Genomic DNA, 22,881 nt, shown 5'->3' on the forward strand with positions numbered 1-22,881 from the left:
GGTGTCACAGCAACAACCTGGCACTCAACGTCAGTAAGATGAAAGAGCTGATTGTGGACTTCAAGAAGGGTAAGATGAAAGCATACATACCAATCCTCATAGAGGGATAAGAAGTGGAGTGAGTGAGTAGTTTCAAGTTCCTTGGTGTCAAGATCGCTGAGGATCTAACCTGGTCCCAACATATCGATGCAGTTATTATTTTTTTAAAACCTCTAACTTTGAAGACTAAATAAAAATGAAAACATTTTGATGATGCTTTAAACGCCAAGCATTTGTTATTCTTTACAAAGGTGCCAATGACTTGTATTAGATACAGCTTTTACTCAAGGACGGGAACAAACGGGAAATAATTTCAACTTGAATTATGATTTTCAAATTTTGCTAGGCAATGTATACATTCAAAAATAAAGCCAGCTTTCGTACCCAAGAAGGCACAAGTAAATGTGTTAGCATCCTACCTTTACGGAACGGTTCTATGAGAATATCAGATTGATTGCAAAGTCGCTTCAGCACTCCAGCTCCTTCCGGTCTCTTCAGATTCAAAGCAACTGAACGTTTGCCCCTTGCCAATGTGTTAGTAAGTGGAGCGCTCTTTATCTGATCTATATGCACTATCTTGGCTCCAAAATCTGCCAGAATCATTCCACACAATGGTGCTGGTGCCAGGCCAACGAGTTCAATCACATGGATTCCAGCTAGAGCCATTCTGTTTCAGTTCTGAGGCAAAAACAATTCATTATTAGTTTAATAAATGCATGGAAATGTACTTTTCACATATAATATGAAGGGTATGTCTGCAATGGATATGGAGGACCCAAAGCTATTATTTCATTTAATTCATAATGTAGACAAGTAGATCCAAGTATCTTTTGGAGTTAACTATAGCAGTGGATAAAGAAATGTAAAAAGATTTTAGATTGGGGCAAGAGAATGGAGAACCTATGCTGAAGCAGGGTAGAAATAAGTTGTGAGTTACTCCAGTTTGAAAGACAGAGGGGAACAATTGGGGTTTGGAGGGCTCGGTGATAGTTAACAGGAATGAGCCAATAACATGGAGACCAAGCTGTTTCCCTGCACGATAGGAGCAGCATCCCTATTTTGCCTATCATACAAGGAGATCTTAAATGCATCTTTGCATCTATATTTACCCTGGAGATAGATGCATCTACAGTGGGGAAGTACAGGAAAAGTAAGGGAAAACAGTGGAGATTGTAAAAAGATAAAGCAAGTTTACTACTAAACAAATCAGTACAAACGGCTTAGGGACCTCTATTCTTATATGGTAGTTAGGGTCTATTATTCCTGGTCCTCATCAATATTTTGTTCAAACTTTCCCAATTTGCTGCTTGCTTCCAATACTTAACGCCGTATTCACTCAAATATTAGCAAATTTACTAACCTGGAAAATAATAGCGATTCAGTTACTAAGCATCAATTCACAACTTTTCAGTTACATTTTAAAGGCACCTTATTTTGAAGTCATGACTGTCCTAGAGCCGTAACATTATACAGCACAGAAACAGGCCTATTGATTCAACTCACCTGTGCCAGCTGAGATGTCTAAATATCTACCTGAGCTAATCCCATTTGCCTGTGTTTGGTGAATATGCCCTTAAACTGCTTTCATCCATGCACTTGTCCAAGTGTATTTAAAGACTTTGTACCCAGTTCTACCACTTCTTCTGACAACTCATTCCAGATACACAGCACCCTGTGTGTGAAAAAGTTATCCCTAAGTTCCCTTTTAAATCTTTCCTCTCTCATCTTAAACCTATGCCCTTACACTCCTATAAAAAGACATGGCCATCCACCTTATCTGCACCCCCCAGGATTTTATAGCTCCATCACGTCACCATCCAGCTGTCTTAGCCTAACCATCCTCTGGTAACATCCCTGTGCACCTCCCCTGCACCCTTTTCAGCTTATTAACACCCTTCCTTATCTACTTGACCAGAACTGCACACAATATTCCAAGACCAGTCTCACTAATGACTTGTGCATTTGCACGATGATCTCCTATCTCCTCTACTCAGTGACCTGACAAATGAAATCAAGCTGGCTAAACGTCTTCTTCATTGCCCCCTATACCTGGCAGGCAGGCTGACAACAGTACGTGTGCTTGCAACACTGTGTGTCCGACAGAGTGATCAGCAGCACTGGGGCTCCACAGGGGACTGTCTTGTCTCCCTTTCTCTTCACCATTTACACCTCGGACTTCAACTACTGCACAGAGTCTTGTCACCTTCAGAAGTTTTCGGATGACTCTGCCATAGTTGGACGCATCAGCAAGGGAGATGAGGCTGAGTACAGGGCTACGGTAGGAAACTTTGTCACATGGTGTGAGCAGAATTATCTGCAGCTTAATGTGAAAAAGACTAAGGAGCTGGTGGTAGACCTGAGGAGAGCTAAGGTACCGGTGACCCCTGTTTCCATCCAGGGGGTCAGTGTGGACATGGTGGAGGATTACAAATACCTGGGGATACGAATTGACAATAAACTGGACTGGTCAAAGAACACTGAGGCTGTTCTACAAGAAGGATCAGAGCCATCTCTATTTCCTGAGGAGACTGAGGTCCTTTAACATCTGCCAGACGATGCTGAGGATGTTCTACGAGTCTGTGGTGGCCAGTGCATGTTTACTGTTGTGTGCTGGGGCAGCAGGCTGAGGGTGGCAGACATGAACAGAATCAACAAACTCATTCGTAAGGCCAGTGATGTTGTGGGGATGGAACTGGACTCTCTCATGGTGGTGTCTGAAAAGAGGATGCTGTCTAAGTTGCATGCCATCTTGGTCAATGTCTCCCATCCACTACATAATGTACTAGGTGGGCACAGGAGTACATTCAGTCAGAGACTCATTCCACCGAGATGCAGCACTGAGCGTCATAGGAAGTCATCCCTGCCTGTGGCCATCAAACTTTACAACTCCTCCCTTGGAGGGTCAGACACCCTGAGCCAATAGGCTGGTCCTGGACCTATTTCATAATTTACTGGCATAATTTACATATTACTAGTTAACTATTTATGGTTCTATTACTATTTATTATTTATGGAGCAACTGTAACGAAAACCAATTTCCCCCAGGATTAATAAAGTATGACTATGACTATGACCTGTGTCACTACCTGTAGCAAACTAAATACCTGTGTCCCTGTCTCTGTGTTCTACTACACTCTCAGGAACCTACTGTACCATGTGCAAGTTCTAACCTGGTTTAGCCAAAATACAACACTTCACACTTGACGAGTTAAATTCAATCCGCCATTCTTTGGCCCACTTAGATCCTGTTGTAATCATAGGTACCTTCTTCACCATCCACTGCACCAGCACTAGTGTCATCTGCAAATTTACCATCCTTGTTAACATCCTCGGCAGCCAAATCACTAAAAAAAGTTGACAAACAATAGCAGACCCTGCGCTATTTGATCTCTGCAGTAGACCAGTGGTCACCGACCTCCAGTCCAAATAACAACCTCCATGTGGTTTTCTTACACTAAGCCAATTTTATATCCAGTTGGATATAAAATGTGATCTATTCTTCCAAACTAACTTATTAACTAACAAATGCTTTGATAAAGTCATGTGAACTTAATATTAATAATTTCCATTGCAAATAGCAGAATGTTCCCAAATTAAAATCCACTGTCTCCATAATAAAAAAGTACCTCTGACAACTGCTAAATTTTGCCAGATTATTTGTGCAGAAATATATAATCATAATACAAACCCCATTTCCAGAAAAGTTGGGATATTTTCCAAAATGCAATTAAAACAAAAATCTGTGATATGTTAATTCACGTGAACCTTTATTTAACTGACAAAAGTACAAAGAAAAGATTTTCAATAGTTTTACTGACCAACTTAATTGTATTTTGTAAACATACACAAATTTAGAATTTGATGGCTGCAACACACTCAACAAAGGTTGGGACAGAGGCATGTTTACCATTGTGTTACATCATCTTTCCTTTTAATAACACTTTTTAATCATTTTGGAACTGAGGATACTAATTGTAGTAGATTTGCAATTGGAAATTTTGTCCATTCTTGCTTGATATAAGACTTCAGCTGCTCAACAGTAAGTGGTCTCTGTTGTCTGATTCTCCTCTTCATGAAGCGCCATACATTTTCAGTAGGAGATAGATCTGGACTGGCAGCAGGCCAGTCAAGCACACGCACTCTGTGTCTACAAAGCCACGCCGTGCAGAATGTGGTCTGGCATTGTCCTGCTGAAATAAGCATGGACGTCCCAGGAAGAGACATCGCCTTGATGGCAACATATGTCTCTCTAAAATCCTAATATACTCCTCAGAGTCAATGGTACCTTCACATACATGCAACTCACCCATGCCGTGGGCACTGATGCACCCCCATACCATCACAGATGCTGGCTTTTGCACCTTTCGCTGATAACAATCTGGATGGTCGTTTTCACCTTTGACACGGAGAACTCGACGCCCGTTTTTTCTGAAAATTAGCTGAAATGTGGACTCATCTAACCACAGCACATGGTTCCACAGTCTTTCGGTCCATCTGAGATGAGCTCGGGCCCAGAGAACTCGCCGGCGTTTCTGCATAGAGTTGATGTATGGCTTCCTCCTTGCGTAATACAGTTTCAAGTTGCATTTCTGGATGCAGCGACGGACTGTGTTGAGTGACAATGGTTTTCCGAAGTACTCCCGAGCCCAGGTGGCTATAATTGTCACAGTTGCATGACGATTTCTTAGGCAGTGCCGCCTGAGGGGTCGAAGTTCACGCGCATTCAACAGTGGTTTCCGACCTTGCCCTTTACGCACTGATATGTCTCTGAATTCTCTGAATCTTTTCACAATATTATGTACTGTAGATGTTGACAGACCTAAATTCTCTGCAATCTTGGGTTGAGAAATGTTCCTTTTGAACTGACTAACAATTCTTTCACGAATTTTGGCACAAAGGGGTGAGCCACGACCCATCCTTGCTTGCAAAGACTGAGCCTTTGATGGACGCTACTTTTATACCCAGTCATGATACCTCACCTGCTATCAATTAGCCTGCTTAATGTGGAGTCTTCCAAACCGGTGTTTCTTGAATATTCTACGCACTTTTCAATCTTATTTTAACTCTGTCCCAACTTTTGTTGAATGTGTTGCAGCCATCAAATTCTAAATTTGTGTGTATTTACAAAATACAATTAAGTTGGTCAGTAAAACTATTGAAAATTGTTTCTTTGTACTTCTGTCAGTTAAATAAAGGTTCACGTGAATTAACATGACACAGATTTTTGTTTTTATCGCATTTTGGAAAATATCCCAACTTTTCTGGAAATGGGGTTTGTAGATGTATTACTACTATTTCCAACACACACCGAAAATTGATGATCTCTGAATTCTTCATCTGATCAATTTTAACAAGACTATAGTGCTTACAGAACATGTAGTTGACAACAAGACTGGAGGCATGGGGATCAGCAAGGAAGGCTAGCAATGTAATCTGGACAAGCTGAAAAATGGCAGATGGAATTAAATGCAGAACAGTATTGGGTCTTGCACTTAGGCAGGATAAACTTTGGCCATGTGCTCAAAATCTGTGCAGGGCAGTCGGCCGGGGTCTTCACGGACATTTTTAATCTGTCCCTGGCCCAGGCAGTTGTCCCTACAAGCTTCAAGATCACCACCATTGTGCCAGTGCCGAAGCATTCCACTGCCACGGGCCTGAATGACTTCCACCCAGTTGCACTCACCCCCGTCATTGCAAAGTGCTTTGAGAGACTGGTTCTATCACATCTGGAAATCCTGTCTGCCCACTACCCTGGACCCCTATCAATTTGCCTATCGCACCAACAGGTCAACAGAGGGCGCCATCTCCACAGCACTTCACTCTGCCCTGACCCACTTGGACAGCCCCAACTCTTACGTCAGAATGCTGTTCATTGACTTTAGTTCAGCATTCAGTACTGTGATTCCCTCCAAGCTGATCGCCGAACTTCGCCAGCTTCGTATCAGCTCATCCCTCTGCAATTGGACTTCGGACTTTCTGACTAACAGACCCTAATCAGTTAAGATAGACAACCTCTCCTCATCCACTCTCACCCTGAACACCGGCGTGGCTCAAGGCTGTGTGCTGAGCCCTCTCCTGTACTCCCTTTTCACCTATGACTGTGTCTGCGTAGCCTCCAACCTGATGGCATGAACATTGACTTCTCCAACTTCTGTTAATGTCCCACCTCCCCCTCATACCTCACCCATTACTGCCCATCCTCTGGGCTTCCCCCCTCCCCCTTTCTTTCTCCCTAGGCCTCCTGTCTCACAATCCTCTCATATCCCTTTTGCCAATCAACTGTCCAGCTCTTGGCTCCATCCCTCCCCCTCCTGTCTTCTCCTATCATTTTGGATCTCCCCCTCCCCCTCCCACTTTCAAATCTCTTACTAGCTCTCCTTTTAGTTCGTCCTGACGAAGGGTCTCGGCCCGAAACGTCGACTATACCTCTTCCTATAGATGCGGCCTGGCCTGCTGCGTTCACCAGCAACTTTTATGTGTGTTGCTTGAATTTCCAGCATCTGCAGATTTCCTCATGTTTGCATTTCATTGGCTTTGTATCTGTACTGGGCACAATGACAATAAAGTTGAATCTAATCGAATCTAATCCAAACTAGGACAAGACTTACACACTGAATTGGAAGGTACTGAAGTGTGCAGAGATATGAAATATCCAGGAATACAGTTCCATAAGTCTTTGAAAGCGACATTACAGGTTGATAAGGTCATAATGAGAGCTTTTACAACAATAATTTCATAAATCAGGGCACTGAATATAGCAGATATGATGTTGAAGTTGCATAATGCTGGTGAAGCCCAATTTGGAGTACCATGTGCAGTCTTGGTCACCTACCTACAGGAAAGCTGCAAATAAGATTGAAAGAGTACATTGAAAACTTACAAGGATGTTACTGGGATTGAAGCACCTGAGTTATAAGGAAAGCTTGAATAGGTTAGGACTTTATTTCTTGGAACACAGAAGACTGAGGAGAGATTTGATAGAAGTATACAAAATTATGATAGATCATGCATGCTTTTTTTGACTGAGGTTGGGTGAACTACAACAAGAGGTCATAGATTTCGAGTGAAAGGTAAAAATGTTTTAAGGGGAACTTGAGGGGGAGCTTCTTGATGTGCATGGAATGCGTTGTCAGCGGAAGTGGCCAACTTGGGGTCAACTGCAACATTTAAGACAAGTTTGGAAAGGTACATGGATGAGAGCAGTATGGTATGGTCCAAGTGCAGGTAGATGGGACTATACAGAAAAACAGGTCAGCATAGACTCAATGGGCTGAAGGGTCTGTTTCTGTGCCTGCATCATAGTGCTCTAAGTCTCTAAAATAAAACCTGCATTTTGCAGTGACACAACTCAAACCGATAACTTCATTTATTGACAGAAGTACTGTTGTGTGATTATGAAACATTTAAATATAAATGATATAAATGATAGTCCCCAATGAGATGACGTGATTTTTCAGCACAGACTTTGCTTCAAATCAATTGTTATGCCATTAGTCTGCTGAAAGAATGTCAGATGAAATTTAATGGTACCAACATTAAAATCAGTTTCTGGGTTTATGGTTAGTGGCAGGTATGAAATCCAAAAACTACAGATGCTACAAAGCTAAAATAGGAACAGAAACAGAAAATTCTAGGAACACTGAGCAGGTCATACGGCATCTGTGGAAAGAGTTAAACATTTCAGGTTAAAGATCCATTGTCACAAATGTTATTAAGGGAAAACAAGCAGGCTTTAAGTTAGTGAGGCTGGGAAATGAATAAAGAGACTGTGGTAACAGCCATTGATGAAGCCATCTGGTGACCACATTATGTTAACATGAGCAGTTAGAAATAAAATATGTAAACTGTCAAAAGCAACCGCAAGGTGATCACAATTATGCAAGACAAACACTACCCTTTTGCATTTTAGTGTATTTCATACCCAGGCCAGTTCTAATGTGACTCGGTTTTTCATTACCTCCACTGCTGCTGACAGACTATGGGTTTTCTGAGCATTGCCCTTTACTTTACAGTGAAACACCAAGTCATCATGAAAATGCTTCAAGATATTAATATCGATGGAAAAGATCTAAGAATAATCAGGAATCTCTGCTGGCAACGAAGTGCAGCCATACGGATAGACAACGAGATTGGTGAATATCAGCCAATAAAGCGAGGAGTCAGACAGGGTTGTGTTCTATCACCAGACCTGTTCTCCCTGTACAGTGAAAACATCATGAGAACCATACAAGACCTACCTGGAATAAGTATAGGAGGATACAATATCAACAACCCCAGCTATGTGGATGATACAGTACTGATAGCAAACAGTGAAGTAAATTTACAGAAACTAGTATCTGCCATCAACACAGAGAGCAAAAGACTTGGCCTAACCTTAAACAAAAAGAAAACAGAAGTAATGGTAATATCAAAGAAACCTGATATCCCAAACTGTAGGATCGTATTGGGAAATGAAATCCTGAAACAAGTTCACAACTTCACGTACCTTGGATCATGGGTAACATCTGATGGCAAATGTGAAACAGACAGAAAAGCAAGAATAGCAATGGCAAGAACAGCATTTACAGAAATGAGAAACATCCTAACGAACAAGAAAATAGCAATTGACATCCGCCTGCTACATTCTTCCTATGTTGATGTATGGCTGTGAGTCATAGACCATCACAACTGCAATGGAAAAGAGAATCGATGCAGCAGATATGTGGTTCCTCAGAAGAATGCTTTGCATATCATATACGGACAGGATAACCAACCAAGTAGTTCTACAGAGAACAAAAACAAAATGTACATTACTTTTAAAAAAAATCAGAAAACAGCAATCAAAATTCTTTGGACACATCATGTGAAGAGAGACATTAGAACATTTAGTTACAACTGGAAAGCTGGAAGGAAAAAGAAGCAGAGGCAGACAGAGAATGAAAATGATAGATAGATTAACATCATGGTTAGAAACAGGGGAGGCAACAACTACAATTTGGAGGGTCAGGGACCATGATGGATGCAGAGACATGATCGCCCATGCCGAACGGCAAGGCACCTGAATGAATGAATGCCCTTTACTTTAAGAGGACAGCAACTGACTTATTCTATATCACACAGATTCAGCAGCTGACTGTTTTCTTACATCAGTCTTCCCTTTAGGTACACGATCTCTAGGTCTGGGGTTCCCAACCTTTTTTATGCCATTGAGCCTTACCCATTAACACAGGGGATCTGCGCATCCCAGCTTGGCAACCCCTGCTCTAGGAAGATTGGAGGTGCACAAGAATGATTCCAGGAATGAAAGGTAACCTTATGAGGAGTATTTGATGGCTCTGGGCCATATTCACTGGAAATCAGAAGAATGAGGGGAGATTTCATTGAAACCTATTGAATGTTTCAAGGCCTCAATAGATTGGATGTGGAGAGGACGTTTGCTATGGTGGGGAAGTCTAGGACCAGAGGACACAGCCTCAGAATAGAGGGTCATTCATTTAGAACAGAGATGAGGAGGGATTTCTTTAGCCAGAGAGTGCCAAATCTGGAATTCGTTGCCACAGTTATTTGTAGAGGTCAAGTCATTGGGTATTTTTAAGGCAGAGGTTGATAGATCCTTGATTAGTCAGGGTATCAAGGGTTATGAGAAGGAAGGAGATTGGGGTTGAGAAGGAAATAAATCAACCATGTGGAGCAGACTTGATGGGCCAAATGGACTAATTCTGCTCCTATAACTTATAGTCTTATTACTTGCCATTAACAAGCAGCAGCACATCTAGCTGGCATCAATCTGTGTCATGTTTTTCCCTTGATCTCCACAGGTATTTATTTTTCTCCCCTTTTTTCAGCAAATCGAAAACTGCTTCACTGAGGTGGGAACTCTGAAGAAAAGTCATTGACGAAATGTTGACTGTTTTTCTTTCTACTGATGTTGCCTAGATGGCCAGTGCTTTCAGTTTTTACTTCACATGCATAATAGCATTGACTTAGAAATGCTCCAAGACATTACACCATAAAATTATACAGTCATATGTCATGACTCCAACACACCGCTTCTGTGTGAACCATTATGCCTATTTATACGAATCAGACCAGCCTGTATTAATTATGTATGTCTCTACACTCTCCTCATTCAGGTACCTGTCATGATTCTCTGACATGCAGTTACTGTTCCTGCCTCCACCGCTGCCCCTAGAACTCATTTTTGAGTGAAAGTTTTACTTCTCAAATCTCCATTAAACCTCCTCCCTCTCCCTTAAAATTAGAGGGCATCCCAGTTGTCTAAACATAAGCTCTCTAGTTTTAGATACCCCTACCACAGGAAACAGGTAGTGGAAATCTCCCTATCTCAAGCTCCAGTTTATCGTCACTCAGCCACATAGTTAATTCCAGTTAATTGGAACATCAATTAATGGGGACAGCCACTTATTTGGGACAACTCTTTTTCTTTCTTTTTAAATCTTTTTATTGAACTAGTACACAAAAGGTAAACCAAATAGGCACTGATACACTGTTGCAATATAACTTTACAAGAAATATTAATACAGAAAAAGCAGTTAGTACAAACAGTGCAGTTTAGATATAAAATAACAGGGTAATATAATAGTATACTAATTTTCATACATATCGATAAGGAAAAGAAAAAAAAAACCCAAACCCCCCCCCCCAAAAAAACCCACCGTGCAACTAATCTAAAAAGCAAAGCAAAGCAAAGCAATGGGCTAACTAGGTATCAAGTAGAATTAAACAACTTAAAACAATCACGTCCTCAAACCCGACCTCCATTAAAAACAGTTAAAAAGCAAGAAGGGAATATAAATATGGACAAAGAGAGAAAAAAAAGTTACATTAAATGAAAACGTTGAATAAAAGATCTCCAGGTCTGTTCAAATTTAACCGAAGAATCATAAAGATTACTTCTGATTTTCTCCAAATTTAAACATAGTATCATCTGGGAAAACCAAAAGAACGTAGTTGGAGCATTAATCTCCTTCCAATGTTGTAAAATACATCTTTTCGCCATTAAAGTAAGAAATGCAATCAATCTATGGGCTGAAGGGGAAAGATTACTGGAAATTTTAGGTAATCCAAAGATAGCAGTAACAGGATGGGGAGAAATATCTATATTCAATACCTTTGAAATAATATTAAAAATGTCTTTCCAACAAGTTTCCAAAGTAGGACAGGACCAAAATATATGAGTTAAGGAAGCTATCTCCCCATGACATCTGTCACAAAGAGGGTTAATATGAGAATAAAAACGAGCTAATTTATCTTTAGACATATGTGCTCTATGGACAACTTTAAATTGAATTAGGGAGTGTTTAGAACAGATAGAGTAAGTATTGACTAGTTGTAAAATATGCGCCCAGTCATCCGCCGAAATAATAAAGCCCAATTCCTTTTCCCAATCTGACCTAATCTTATCGAATGGAGCTTTCCTAAGTTTCATAATAGTATTATAAATAATAGCCGTTACACCTTTCTGACATGGATTAAGGTTAATTATAGTATCTAAAATATATGTAGGAGGTAGCGTCGGAAAGGAAGAGAGTACAGTACTTAGGAAATTTCTAACTTGGAGATATCTAAAAAAAATGTATTCTTGGTAAGTTATATTTGTTAGATAATTGTTCAAAAGACATAAGGGAACCATCTAAAAATAAATCCAAAACCCGTGAAATACCATTAGTCTTCCAAATTTGAAAGGCATGGTCCGTGGAAGAGGGAGGAAAGAAAATGTTGCCTAAAATAGGAATCGCAAGCCCAAATTGATTAAGATCGAAAAATTTTCGGAATTGAAACCAAATACGTAAGGTATATTTAACTATCGGGTTACAAACCAGTTTGTAGCGTTTCAAATCAAAAGGAAAAGAAGAACCTAAAATGGAGCCAAGTGCATAACCTTGAGCAGATTGTAATTCCAATACTACCCATTTAGGAATGGATAGTGAATCTTGATCAAGTAACCAAAATTTCATGTGACGAATATTAATTGCCCAATAATAGAATCTAAAGTTAGGTAATGCCAAACCTCCATCTCTCTTAGCTTTCTGTAGATGTATTTTACCCAATCTCGGGTTTTTATTTTGCCAAATAAATGAAGAAATTTTAGAGTTAACTTTATCAAAAAAAGATTTTGGAACAAAAATCGGTAGTGCCTGAAATGCATATAAAAATTTTGGCAGAATAAACATCTTAACAGCATTAATACGACCAATCAAAGTTAAATAAAATGGAGACCATTTAAATGAAAGTTGAGTAATGTGATCGATTAAGGGTAGGAAATTAGTCTTAAATAAATCTTTATGTTTACAGGTAATTTTAATCCCAAGATACGAAAAATGATTATTAACCAATTTAAACGGAAGATTCTGATATAAGGGAACTTGCTTATTAATCGGGAAAAGTTCACTCTTACTGAGATTTAACTTATAACCTGAAAAAAGACTAAATTGTGCTAATAAATCTAAAGCAGCAGGGATAGATTTTTGAAGATTAGAAATATATAAAAGTAAGTCATCAGCATACAGTGATACTTTATGGGACTTTAAACCCCGAGTTATCCCAATAATATTTGGAGATTCTCGAATAGCAATTGCAAGAGGTTCTAATGCAATATCACATAATAAAGAACTAAAGGACAACCTTGTCTGGTACCTCGAAAAAGAGGGAAAAAAGATGAGCTTAAAGAGTTAGTACGGACTGAGACCATAGGAGAATGATATAACAATTTGATCCAGGATATAAATTTCAGGCTGAAATTAAACTTTCAAGCACCTTAAGTAAGTAAGGCCATTCGACACTGTCGAAGGCTTTTTCAGCGTCTAAGGAAATGACGCACTCAGGATCATTTTGTGAGGAGATATAAACAATGTTTAACAGTGTGCGAATGTTATAAAAAGAGTAACGACCTTTAATAAAACCCATTTGGTCTTCCGAAATAATATAAGGAAGTGCTTTTTCTAAAGGGACAACTCTTAAAGAACAAAAACTAATTGAGAAAATAGCTGGGATTCCCTTCACTTATCTGGATCACTATGCCATTTAATTGGGATAGACCATAAGACCATAAGACAAAGGAGCAGAAGTAGGCCATTTGGCCCATCGAGTCTGCTCCGCCATTTTATCATGAGCTGATCCATTTTCTCTTATTTAGTCCCACTCCCCTGCCTTCTCACCATAACCTCTGATGCCCTGGCTACTCAGATACCTATCAATCTCTGCCTTAAATACACCCAATGACTTGGCCTCCACTGCTGCCATGGAAACAAATTCCATAGATTCACCACCCTCTGACTAAAAAAATTTCTTCGCATTTCTGTTCTGAAAGGGCGCCCTTCAATCCTTAAGTCATGCCCTCTCATACTAGACTCCCCCATCATGGGAAACAACTTTGTCACATCCACTCTGTCCATGCCTTTTAACATTCGAAATGTTTCTATGAGGTCTCCCCTCATTCTTCTAAACTCCAAGGAATACAGTCCAAGAGCAGACAAACGTTCCTCATATGTTAACCCTCTCATTCCCGGAGTCATTCTAGTGAATCTTCTCTGTACCCTCTCCGTCAGCACATCCTTTCTTAAATAAGGAGACCAAAACTGCCCACAGTACTCCAAGTGAGGTCTCACCAGTGCCTTATAGAGCCTTAACATCACATCCCTGCTCCTATACTATATTCCTCTAGAAATGAATGCCAACATTGCATTCGCCTTCTTCACTACTGACTCAACCTGGAGGTTAACTTTAAGGGTATCCTGTACGAGGACTCCCAAGTCCCGTTGCATCTCAGAACTTTGAATTCTTTTCCCATTTAAATAATAGTCTGCCCGTTTATTTTTTCTGCCAAAGTGCATAACCATACACTTTCCAACATTGTACTTCATTTGCCACTTCTCTGCCCATTCTTCCAATCTATCCAAGTCTCTCTGCAGACTCTCCGTTTCCTCAGCACTACCGGCCCCTCCACCTATTTTCGTATCGTCAGCAAACTTAGCCAAAAAGCCATCTATTCCATAATCTAAATCGTTGATGTACAATGTAAAAAGAAGCGGCCCCAATACTGATCCCTGCGGAACACCACTGGTAACCGGCAGCCAACCAGAATAGGATCCCTTTATTCCCACTCTCTGTTTCCTGCCAATCAGCCGACGCTCTATCCACGTATGTAACTTTCCCGTAATTCCATGGGCTCTTACCTTGTTAAGTAGCCTCATGTGTGGCACCTTGTCAAAGGCCTTCTGAAAATCCAAATATACAACATCCACTGCATCTCCCTTGTCTAGCCTACTGGTAATTTCCTCAAAAAATTGTAATAGGTTTGTCAGGCAGGATTTTCCTTTAAGGAATCCATGCTGAGTTCTGCCTATCTTGTCATATGCCTCCAAGTACTCTGTAACCTCATCCTTGACAATCGACTCCAACAACTTCCCAACCACCGACGTCAAGCTAACTGGTCTATAATTTCCTTTTTGCTTCCTTGCCCCCTTCTTAAATAGCGGAGTGACATTTGCAATCTTCCAGTCCTCCGGAACCATGCCAGAATCTATCAACTTTTGAAAGATCATCGCTAATGCCTCCGCAATCTCCACAGTTACCTCCTTCAGAACACAAGGGTGCATTCCATCTGGTCCAGGAGATTTATCTACCTTTAGCCTATTCAGCTTCCTGATTACTTTCTCTGTCGTAATTGTGACTGTGCACACTTCTCTTCCCTGCCACCCTTGAGTGTCCGGTATACTGCTGTCTTCCTCAGTGAAGACTGATGCAAAATACTTGTTCAGTTCCTCTGCCATCTCCTCATCTCCCATTACAATTTCTCCAGCATCATTTTCTATCTGTCCTATATCTACTCTCACCTGTCTTTTACTCTTTATATACTTGATAAAGCTTTTAGTATCCTCTTCGATATTATTTGCTAGCTTCCTTTCATAGTTAATCTTTTCTCTCTTAATGACCTTCTTGGTTTCCTTTTGTAAGGTTTTAAAAAGTTCCCAATCCTCTCTCTTCCCACTAATTTTTGCTTCCTTGTATGCCCTCTCTTTTGCTTTAACTTTGGCTTTGACTTCTCTTGTCAACCACAGTTATATCCTTTTTCCACTCGAAAATTTCTTCTTTTTTGGAATATACCTGTCTTGCACATTCCTCATTTCTCGCATAAACTCCAGCCACTGCTGCTCTGCTGTCTTTCCCGCCAGTGTCTCTTTCCAGTCAACTTTGGCCAGTTCCTCTCTCATGCCATTGTAATTTCCTTTACTCCACTGAAATACCGACACATCAGATTTCGGCTTCTCTTTTTCTAATTTCACAGTGAACTCAATCATGTTATGATCACTGCCTCCTAAGGGTTCCTTCACCTCAATCTCTCCAATCACCTCCGGTTCATTACACAATACCCAATCCAGTACAGCCGATCCCCTAGTAGGCTCAACAACAAGCTGTTCTAAAAAGCCATCTCGCAGACATTCTACAAATTCTCTCTCTTGAGATCCAGTGCTGACCTGATTTCCCAATCTACTCGCATGTTAAAATCCCCCACAATTATCATAACACTGCCCTTCTGACAAGCCTTTTCTATTTCCAGTTGTAATTTGTAGTCCACATCCCTGCAGCTGTTTGGAGGCCTATAAATAACTGCCATCAGGGTCCTTTTACCCCTGCTATTTCTTAGCTCAACCCATAAAGATTCTGCACCTTCCGATCCTATATCACCTCTTTCTAATGATTTAATATCATTTCTTACCAATAAAGCCACGCCTCCCCCTCTGCCTACCTTCCTATCCTTCTGATACACCGTATATCCTTGGACGTTCAGCTCCCAGAGATATGCATCTTTTAGCCAGGTCTCAGTGATGGCCAGAATATCATACCTGCCAATCTGTAGCTGTACAACAAGATCATCAATAGGAGACTATTGCCAGACAGTTTCCAACTAGAGTTAGTGATGTGTACTTGCATGGCCGTTAGAAAGAACACTGAGCTTCAAGCGAACAGTTTTCAAATAGTGTTAGTTGCAGGTGTTTGTGTTCAAAAATCAGTGATTTCTGACTCTGATGAGAAATAGCAGTAAGACAATTCAGAATGGTTTTCCTCAGTGATTTCAAGCATTCCAGCTTGGACATGCTGAGAAGAGGCGGAGGACAAGCTTGCTTGTGCTTAGCCTTTACAATGCCTCCTGAGATGGTGATGTGCCTCTCATGTGAGATTTGGCAGTCTTGGGGGAACGCCCCTATCCCGCAGAGTCACATCTGCCAGAAATGCATATGGCTGGATGATCTGGAAGACCGTGTAAGGAATTTGGAGCAGCACCTGGATGACCTTCGACTCATAAGGGAGAATGAGGCAGTCATAGATGAGAGCTACAGGCAGGTAGTCACACCTAGGCTGCCAGAAGCAGGTCATTGGGTGACAGTCAGAGCAGGGAAAGTGAAGGTGAGCAGACAGGTAGTGCAGAGCATCCATGTAGCCATTCCCCTGAATAATAAGTTTACCATCCTGGATACTGTTGGTGGGAACGACCAACCAGGTGTGAGCCACGGTGGCAGGGCCTCCGGCACTGAGTCTGACCTGGTGGTGCAGAAGGGTGGGACGGAGAAGAGGAGAGCAGTCGTCATTGCAGATTCTACAGTCAGGGGAGCAGACAGGAGATTTTGTGGACGAGAAGGACACTCGCGTGGTTTGTTGCCTCCCGGGTGCCAGGGTCTGGGATGTCTCTGACCGGGTGCACGACATCCTGGTACGAGAGGGAAAGCAACCAGAAGTCGTGATACATGTAGGGACCAACGACATAGGCAGGAAGAGGAATGAGGTCCTGAAGTATCAGTTTCGGGAACTAGGCAGAAGGCTGAAGAACAGGACCTCAAGGGTGGTGTTCTCAGGATTGCTGCCAGTGCTACGTAACAGTGATGGTAAGAATTGGAGGAGATGGCAGTTGAATGCGTGGTTGAGGAGTTGGTGCAAGGAGCAGGGTTTTAGATTTTTGGATCATTGGGATCTCTTCTGGGGAAGGTGGGACCTGTATAGATTGGATGGGTTGCACCTGAACTCGAGGGGGAGCAATATCCTTGCAGGAAGGTTTGCTAGCATGGTTCGGGAGCGTTTAAACTAATTTGCAAGGGGGATGGGACCCAGAGCGATACAGCAGTGCATGGAATAAAGCCAGATCTAACATACAGAGAGGCTTTGAGGAAAGAGAAGCAGAATAAATGGTGTAAAGACAGTAAGGTAGAAGGGCTGAAGTGTGTGTACCTCAATGCAAGAAGCATCAGGAACAAAGGTGATGAACTGAGAGCTTGGATACATACATGGAATTATGATGTAGTGGCCATTACAGAGACTTGGCTGGCACCAGGGCAGGAATGGATTCTCAATATTCCTGGATTTCAGCGCTTTAAACGGGATAGAGAGGGTGGAAAAAGGGGAGGAGGGGTGGCATTACTGGTCAAGGATACTATTACAGCTACAGAAGGATACTATTACAGCTACAGAAAGGGTGGGTAATGTAGCAGGAACCTCTTTTAAGTCAGTATGGGTGGAAGTCAGGAACAGGAAGGGAGCAGTTACTCTATTGGGGGTATTCTATAGGCCCCCTGGTAGAGATACAGAGGAGCAGATTGGGAGGCAGATTTTGGAAAGGTGCAAAAATAACAGGGTTGTTATCATGGGTGACTTTAACTTCCCTAATATTGATTGGCACCTGATTAGGTCCAAGGGTTCAGATGGGGCAGAGTTTGTTAAGTTGTGTCCAGGACGGATTCCTGTCACAGTATGTGGACAGGCCGACTAGGGGGAATGCCATACTAGATCTAGTACTAGGTTATGAACCGGGTCAGGTCACAGCTCTCTCAGTGGGTGAGCATCTGGGGGACAGTGACCACCGCTCCCTGGCCTTTAGCATTATCATGGAAAAGGATAGAATCAAAGAGGACAGGAAAATTTTTAATTGGGGAAAGGCAAATTTTGAGGCTATAAGGCTAGAACTTGTGGGTGTGAATTGGGATGATGTTTTTGCAGGGAAATGTACTATGGACATGTGGTCGATGTTTAGAGATCTCTTGCAGGATGTTAGGGATAAATTTGTCCCGGTGAGGAAGATAAAGAATGGTAGGGTGAAGGAACCATGGGTGATAAGTGAGGTGGAAAATCTAGTCAGGAGGAAGAAGGCAGCATACATGAGGTTTAGGAAGCAAGGATCAGCTGGGTCTATTGAGGAATATAGGGAAGCAAGAAAGGAGCTTAAGAAGGGGCTGAGAAGAGCAAGAAGGGGGCATGAGAAGGCCTCGGCGAGTAGGGTAAAGGAAAACCCCAAGGCATTCTTCAATTATGTGAAGAAAAAAAGGATGACAGGAGTGAAGGTAGGACCGATTAGAGATAAAGGTGGGAAGATGTGCCTGGAGGCTGTGGAAGTGACCGAGGTCCTCAATGAATACTTCTCTTCGGTATTCACCAATCAGAGGGAACTTGATGATGGTGAGGACAATAGGAGTGAGGTTGATGTTCTGGAGCATGCTGATATTAAGGGAGAGGAGGTGTTGGAGTTGTTAAAATACATTAGGAAGGATAAGTCCCCAGGGCCTGACGGAATATTCCCCAGGGTGCTGCACGAGGCGAGGGAAGAGATTGCTGAGCCTCTGGCTAGGATCTTTATGTCCTCGTTGTCCACGGGAATTGTACCGGAGGATTGGAGGGAGGCGAATCTTGTCCCCTTGTTCGAAAACAGGTAGTAGGGATAGTCCGGGTAACTATAGACCAGAGAGCCTATGTCTGTGGTGGGAAAGCTGTTGGAAAAGATTCTCAGAGATAGGATCTATGAGCATTTAGAGAATCATGGTCTGATCAGGGACAGTCAGCATGGCTCTGTGAAGGGTAGATCGTGTCTAACAAGCCTGATAGAGTTCTTTGAAGAGGTGACCAGGCACATAGATGAAGGTAGTGCAGTGGATGTGATCTACATGGATTTTAGTAAGGCATTTGACAAGGTTCCACACAGTAGGCTTATTCAGAAAGTCAGAAGGCATGGGATTCAGGGAAGTTTGGCCAGGTGGATTCAGAATTGGCTTGCCTGCAGAAGGTAGAGGGTCGTGGTGGAGGGAGTACATTCGGATTGGAGGGTTGTGACTAGTGGTGTCCCACAAGGATCAGTTCTGGGACCTCTACTTTTCATGATTTTTATTAATGACCTGGATGTGGGGGTAGAAGGGTGGGTTGGCAATTTTGCAGATGACACAAAGGTCGGTGGTGTTGTAGATAGTGTAGAGGATTGTCGAAGGTTGCAGAGAGACATTGATAGGATGCAGAAGTGGGCTGAAAAGTGGCAGATAGAATTCAACCCGGTGAAGTCTGAGGTGGTACACTTTGGAAGGACAAACTCCAAGGCAGAGTACAAAGTAAATGGCAGGATACTTGGTAGTGTGGAGGAGCAGAGGGATCTGGGGGTACATGTCCACAAATCCCTGAAAGTTGCCTCACAGGTAGATAGGGTAGGTAAGAAAGCTTATGGGGTGTTAGCTTTCATAAGTTGAGGGATAGAGCTTAAGAGTCGTGAGGTAATGATGCAGCTCTATAAAACTCTGGTTAGGCCACACTTGGAGTACTGTGTCCAGTTCTGGTCGCCTCACTATAGGAAGGATGTGGAAGCATTGGAAAGGGTACAGAGGAGATTTACCAGGATGCTGCCTGGTTTAGAGAGTATGGATTATGATCAGAGATTAAGGGAGCTAGGGCTCTACTCTTTGGAGAGAAGGAGGATGAGAGGAGACATGATAGAGGTATACAAGATATTAAGAGAAATAGATAGAGTGGATAGACAGCGCCTCTTCCCCAGGGCACCACTGCTCAATAGAAGAGGATATGGCTTTAAGGTAAGGGGTGGGAAGTTCAAGGTGGATATTAGAGGAAGGTTTTTTACTCAGAGAGTGGTTGGTACGTGGGATGCACTGCCTGAGTCAGTGGTGGAGGCAGATACAGTAGTGAAATTTAAGAGACTACTAGACAGGTACATGGAGGAATTTATGGTGGGGGTGGATTATATGGGAGGCAGGGTTTGAGGGTTGGCACAACATTGTGGGCCGAAGGGCCTGTACTGTGCTGTACTATTCTATGTCTATGTCTATGTAATTAGACCAGGTAGCACATGTGGAAAATGCTATAACCGCTGAGTGTTTCTGAAATTTTCTCAGATTTCCAGCACCTAAAAAATTTAAAAAATCAGTAAGAAATTTTAAAATTTTAAAAACAGTAAGAAAACACTCATGTTTTCTCATTCTAGCACATTACAACACAGAACCATACAGCACAGAAACATGCTCTTTGGCCCAAAGTACTATATCAAATTGGGCAAATTAATAATTAAATGCATAACTAAACTAACCCCTTGTACTGTACTTGCACAATGTCTAAATCTTTCTATTCCCTACTGTCCAAGAAGTTCTTGAACACTTCTATCACATTTGCCTCCCCCAAACAGGGTAGAAATGCATCTCTACCAAAGGAGGTGTAAAGGTGTTCCTTCCCTTGCTAGCCCTGCAGTCACGCTTGATATGAACTCTCCCCTATAGTGATTACCCTTTATTCTGCATTGTTTTTATCCTAATTCAATGCACTGTTTTTATCCACATAAAAATAGGGGACAAGCTCTCTTCTACAATCACCCTGAGCACCAGTGCCCCAAAAGGCTGTGTACTCAGCCCCTTGCTGTACTCACTGTACACCCATGATTGTGTAGCCAAGTTTCCATCAAACTCAATATACAAGCTTGCTGATGACACCACAATTGTAGGCCGTATCTCAGGTAATGATGAGTTTGAGTACAGAGAGGAAATTAAGAACCTGGTGGCATGGTGCGAAGACAATAACCTATCCCTCAACGTCATCAAGATGAAGGAATTGGTTGTTGACTTCAGGAGGAGTAGTGGACCGCATGACCCAATTTACATTGGTGGTGCACAAGTGGAACAGGTCAAAAGCTTTAAGTTCCTCGGGGTCAATATCACAAATGGCCTGACTTGGTCCAACCAAGCAGAGTCCACTGCCAAGAAGGCCCACCAGCACCTTTACTTCCTGAGAAAGCTAAGGAAATTTGGCCTGTCCCCTAAAACCCTCACTAATTTTTATAGATGCACAGTAAAAAGCATTCTTCTAGGGTGCATCACAACCTGGTATGGAAGTCGTCCTGTCCAAGACCGGAAGAAGCTGCAGAAGATTGTGAACACAGCCCAGCACATCACACAAACCAATCTTCCGTCCATGGACTCACTTTACACCGCACGCTGTCGGAGCAGTGCTGCCAGGGTAATCAACGACATGACCCACCCAGCCAACACACTTTTCGTCCCTCTTCCCTCCAGAAGGCTCAGGAGGTTGAAGACTCGTACAGCCAGATTTGGGAACAGCTTCTTTCCAACTGTGATAAGACTGCTGAACAGATCCTGACCCGGATCTGGGCCGTACCCTCCATATATCTGGACCTGCCTCTCGTTTTTTTTTGCACTACCTTACTTTCCGTTTTCTATTTTCTATTTATGATTTATAATTTAAATTTTTAATATTTACTATCGATTTGTACTCCAGGGAGCGCAAGGCGCTGAATCAAATATCGCTGTGATGATTGTACACTCTAGTATTGTTTGGCGACAATGAAGTATAAAGTACATGAACAGCATGCAAGCTTGGATAGGGACATGGGTGGTAGCGTTATGGCTATGGTTCAGGCACAGATCCATGGGAGTAGACTATTTAAACGGTTTGGCACAGACTAGATGAACCAAAGGTCATGTTTCTCTGCTGCATTTTTCAATAACTCTGACAAGTTTTTCACTGTTTCACTGTTATGTGACAATCATTAACCAATGCCAATATATCAAAGATTTCCTCAAACTTTTGCTAGTTTTTTATTAGCTGCACTGTATTTCCACTGTAGCTGTCACACTTTATTCTGCATTGCTATTATTTTACCATGTTCTATCCCAATGCACTGTGCAATGATCTGTATGAACCATACGCCAGACAAGCTTTTCACTGTATCTTGGTACATGTGACAGTAATAAACCGACACCTATTACCTACTCTACTTTCATTAATTGCCTTGGTGAACAAAACCCCACCATCTGAGGTGAGTAACTTGCAGAAGTGAAGAACTGCCCCCACCGGTCACCACCGCTCACCCCGCCAGGGAGCCGTCTCCACCTGCAGCGGACGGCAACAGATCTCGCAGGGCAATGTCCGATCCCAAACACGGAAGAATCAGAGACGGAACGAGGTGGAGTAAAGACGCTGCTCCTTACCCCAGAACGGAGCCAGCAGGCGGAGCAACAGACACCACACGCCGGCCGTGCAACTATTACTGTCCCGAGTCCCGGGCCTCGCTCCTGGCCTCGCTCCTGGCCCCGCCCCAGGCGCATGCGCACTGACGAAACCCTCTGGTTCAGGCCCGCCCCCGAGTGAACACGTCACTGGTGAGGGAAAGGGAGAGAGGTAACGTCAACTGCTTGGGTTTCTATCGTCGGCAGATTCCCTCTTGTTTGTCAACTGCAATTTTTCAGCTGACGGAGTAAGCAAATCCAAATATTTATATGGCTATCACAAATTTGCAATGGAGAGGATACTTCCTATAATAGGTAGTGTAAGCTCAGCAGGCACAGCCTCAGAATAAGACCTCAAGATATTGGAGCACGATTAGTCCATTTGGCCCGTCGAGTCTGCTCCGCCATTTCATCACGGCTGATCCAATTTTCCTCTCAGCCCCAATTTCCTGCCTACCCCCCCACCCCCATATCCCTTCATACCCTGACCAATTAAGAATATAGTAACAGACATCCCACCCTGCAGAAACTCATTTCAGGGAGGCAGGGGCGGCGCTAAGGTGGTGCT

The 22,881-nt window shown here is 42.4% G+C and overlaps 1 protein-coding gene across 9 annotated transcripts in view; it reads right to left on the reverse strand.

Moving 5' to 3' along the window:
- amacr (alpha-methylacyl-CoA racemase) overlaps positions 1 to 22,392 on the reverse strand; it is an 85,476-nt gene extending 63,084 nt beyond the window's left edge. For 2 of the 9 annotated variants that reach the window (XM_063042716.1, XM_063042725.1), the window contains exons 1-3: positions 22,296 to 22,384; positions 6,466 to 6,579; positions 459 to 717 (exon numbers count right to left, since the gene is read on the reverse strand). In XM_063042716.1, coding sequence (XP_062898786.1) covers positions 459 to 705 — 247 coding nt within the window. In that variant the 5' untranslated portion in view covers positions 706 to 717; positions 6,466 to 6,579; positions 22,296 to 22,384. Of the gene's footprint in view, positions 1 to 458; positions 718 to 5,018; positions 5,166 to 6,408; positions 6,585 to 8,524; positions 8,802 to 22,175 lie in introns of those variants that run through there. The other 7 variants (XM_063042717.1, XM_063042719.1, XM_063042724.1 and 4 more) reach the window with 7 other exon arrangements.
- Positions 22,393 to 22,881: the final 489 nt, after the last annotated feature.

This window comes from Mobula hypostoma, chromosome 3 (genome assembly GCF_963921235.1).
Source record: "Mobula hypostoma chromosome 3, sMobHyp1.1, whole genome shotgun sequence".
NCBI classification, from domain to species: Eukaryota; Metazoa; Chordata; class Chondrichthyes; order Myliobatiformes; family Myliobatidae; genus Mobula; species Mobula hypostoma.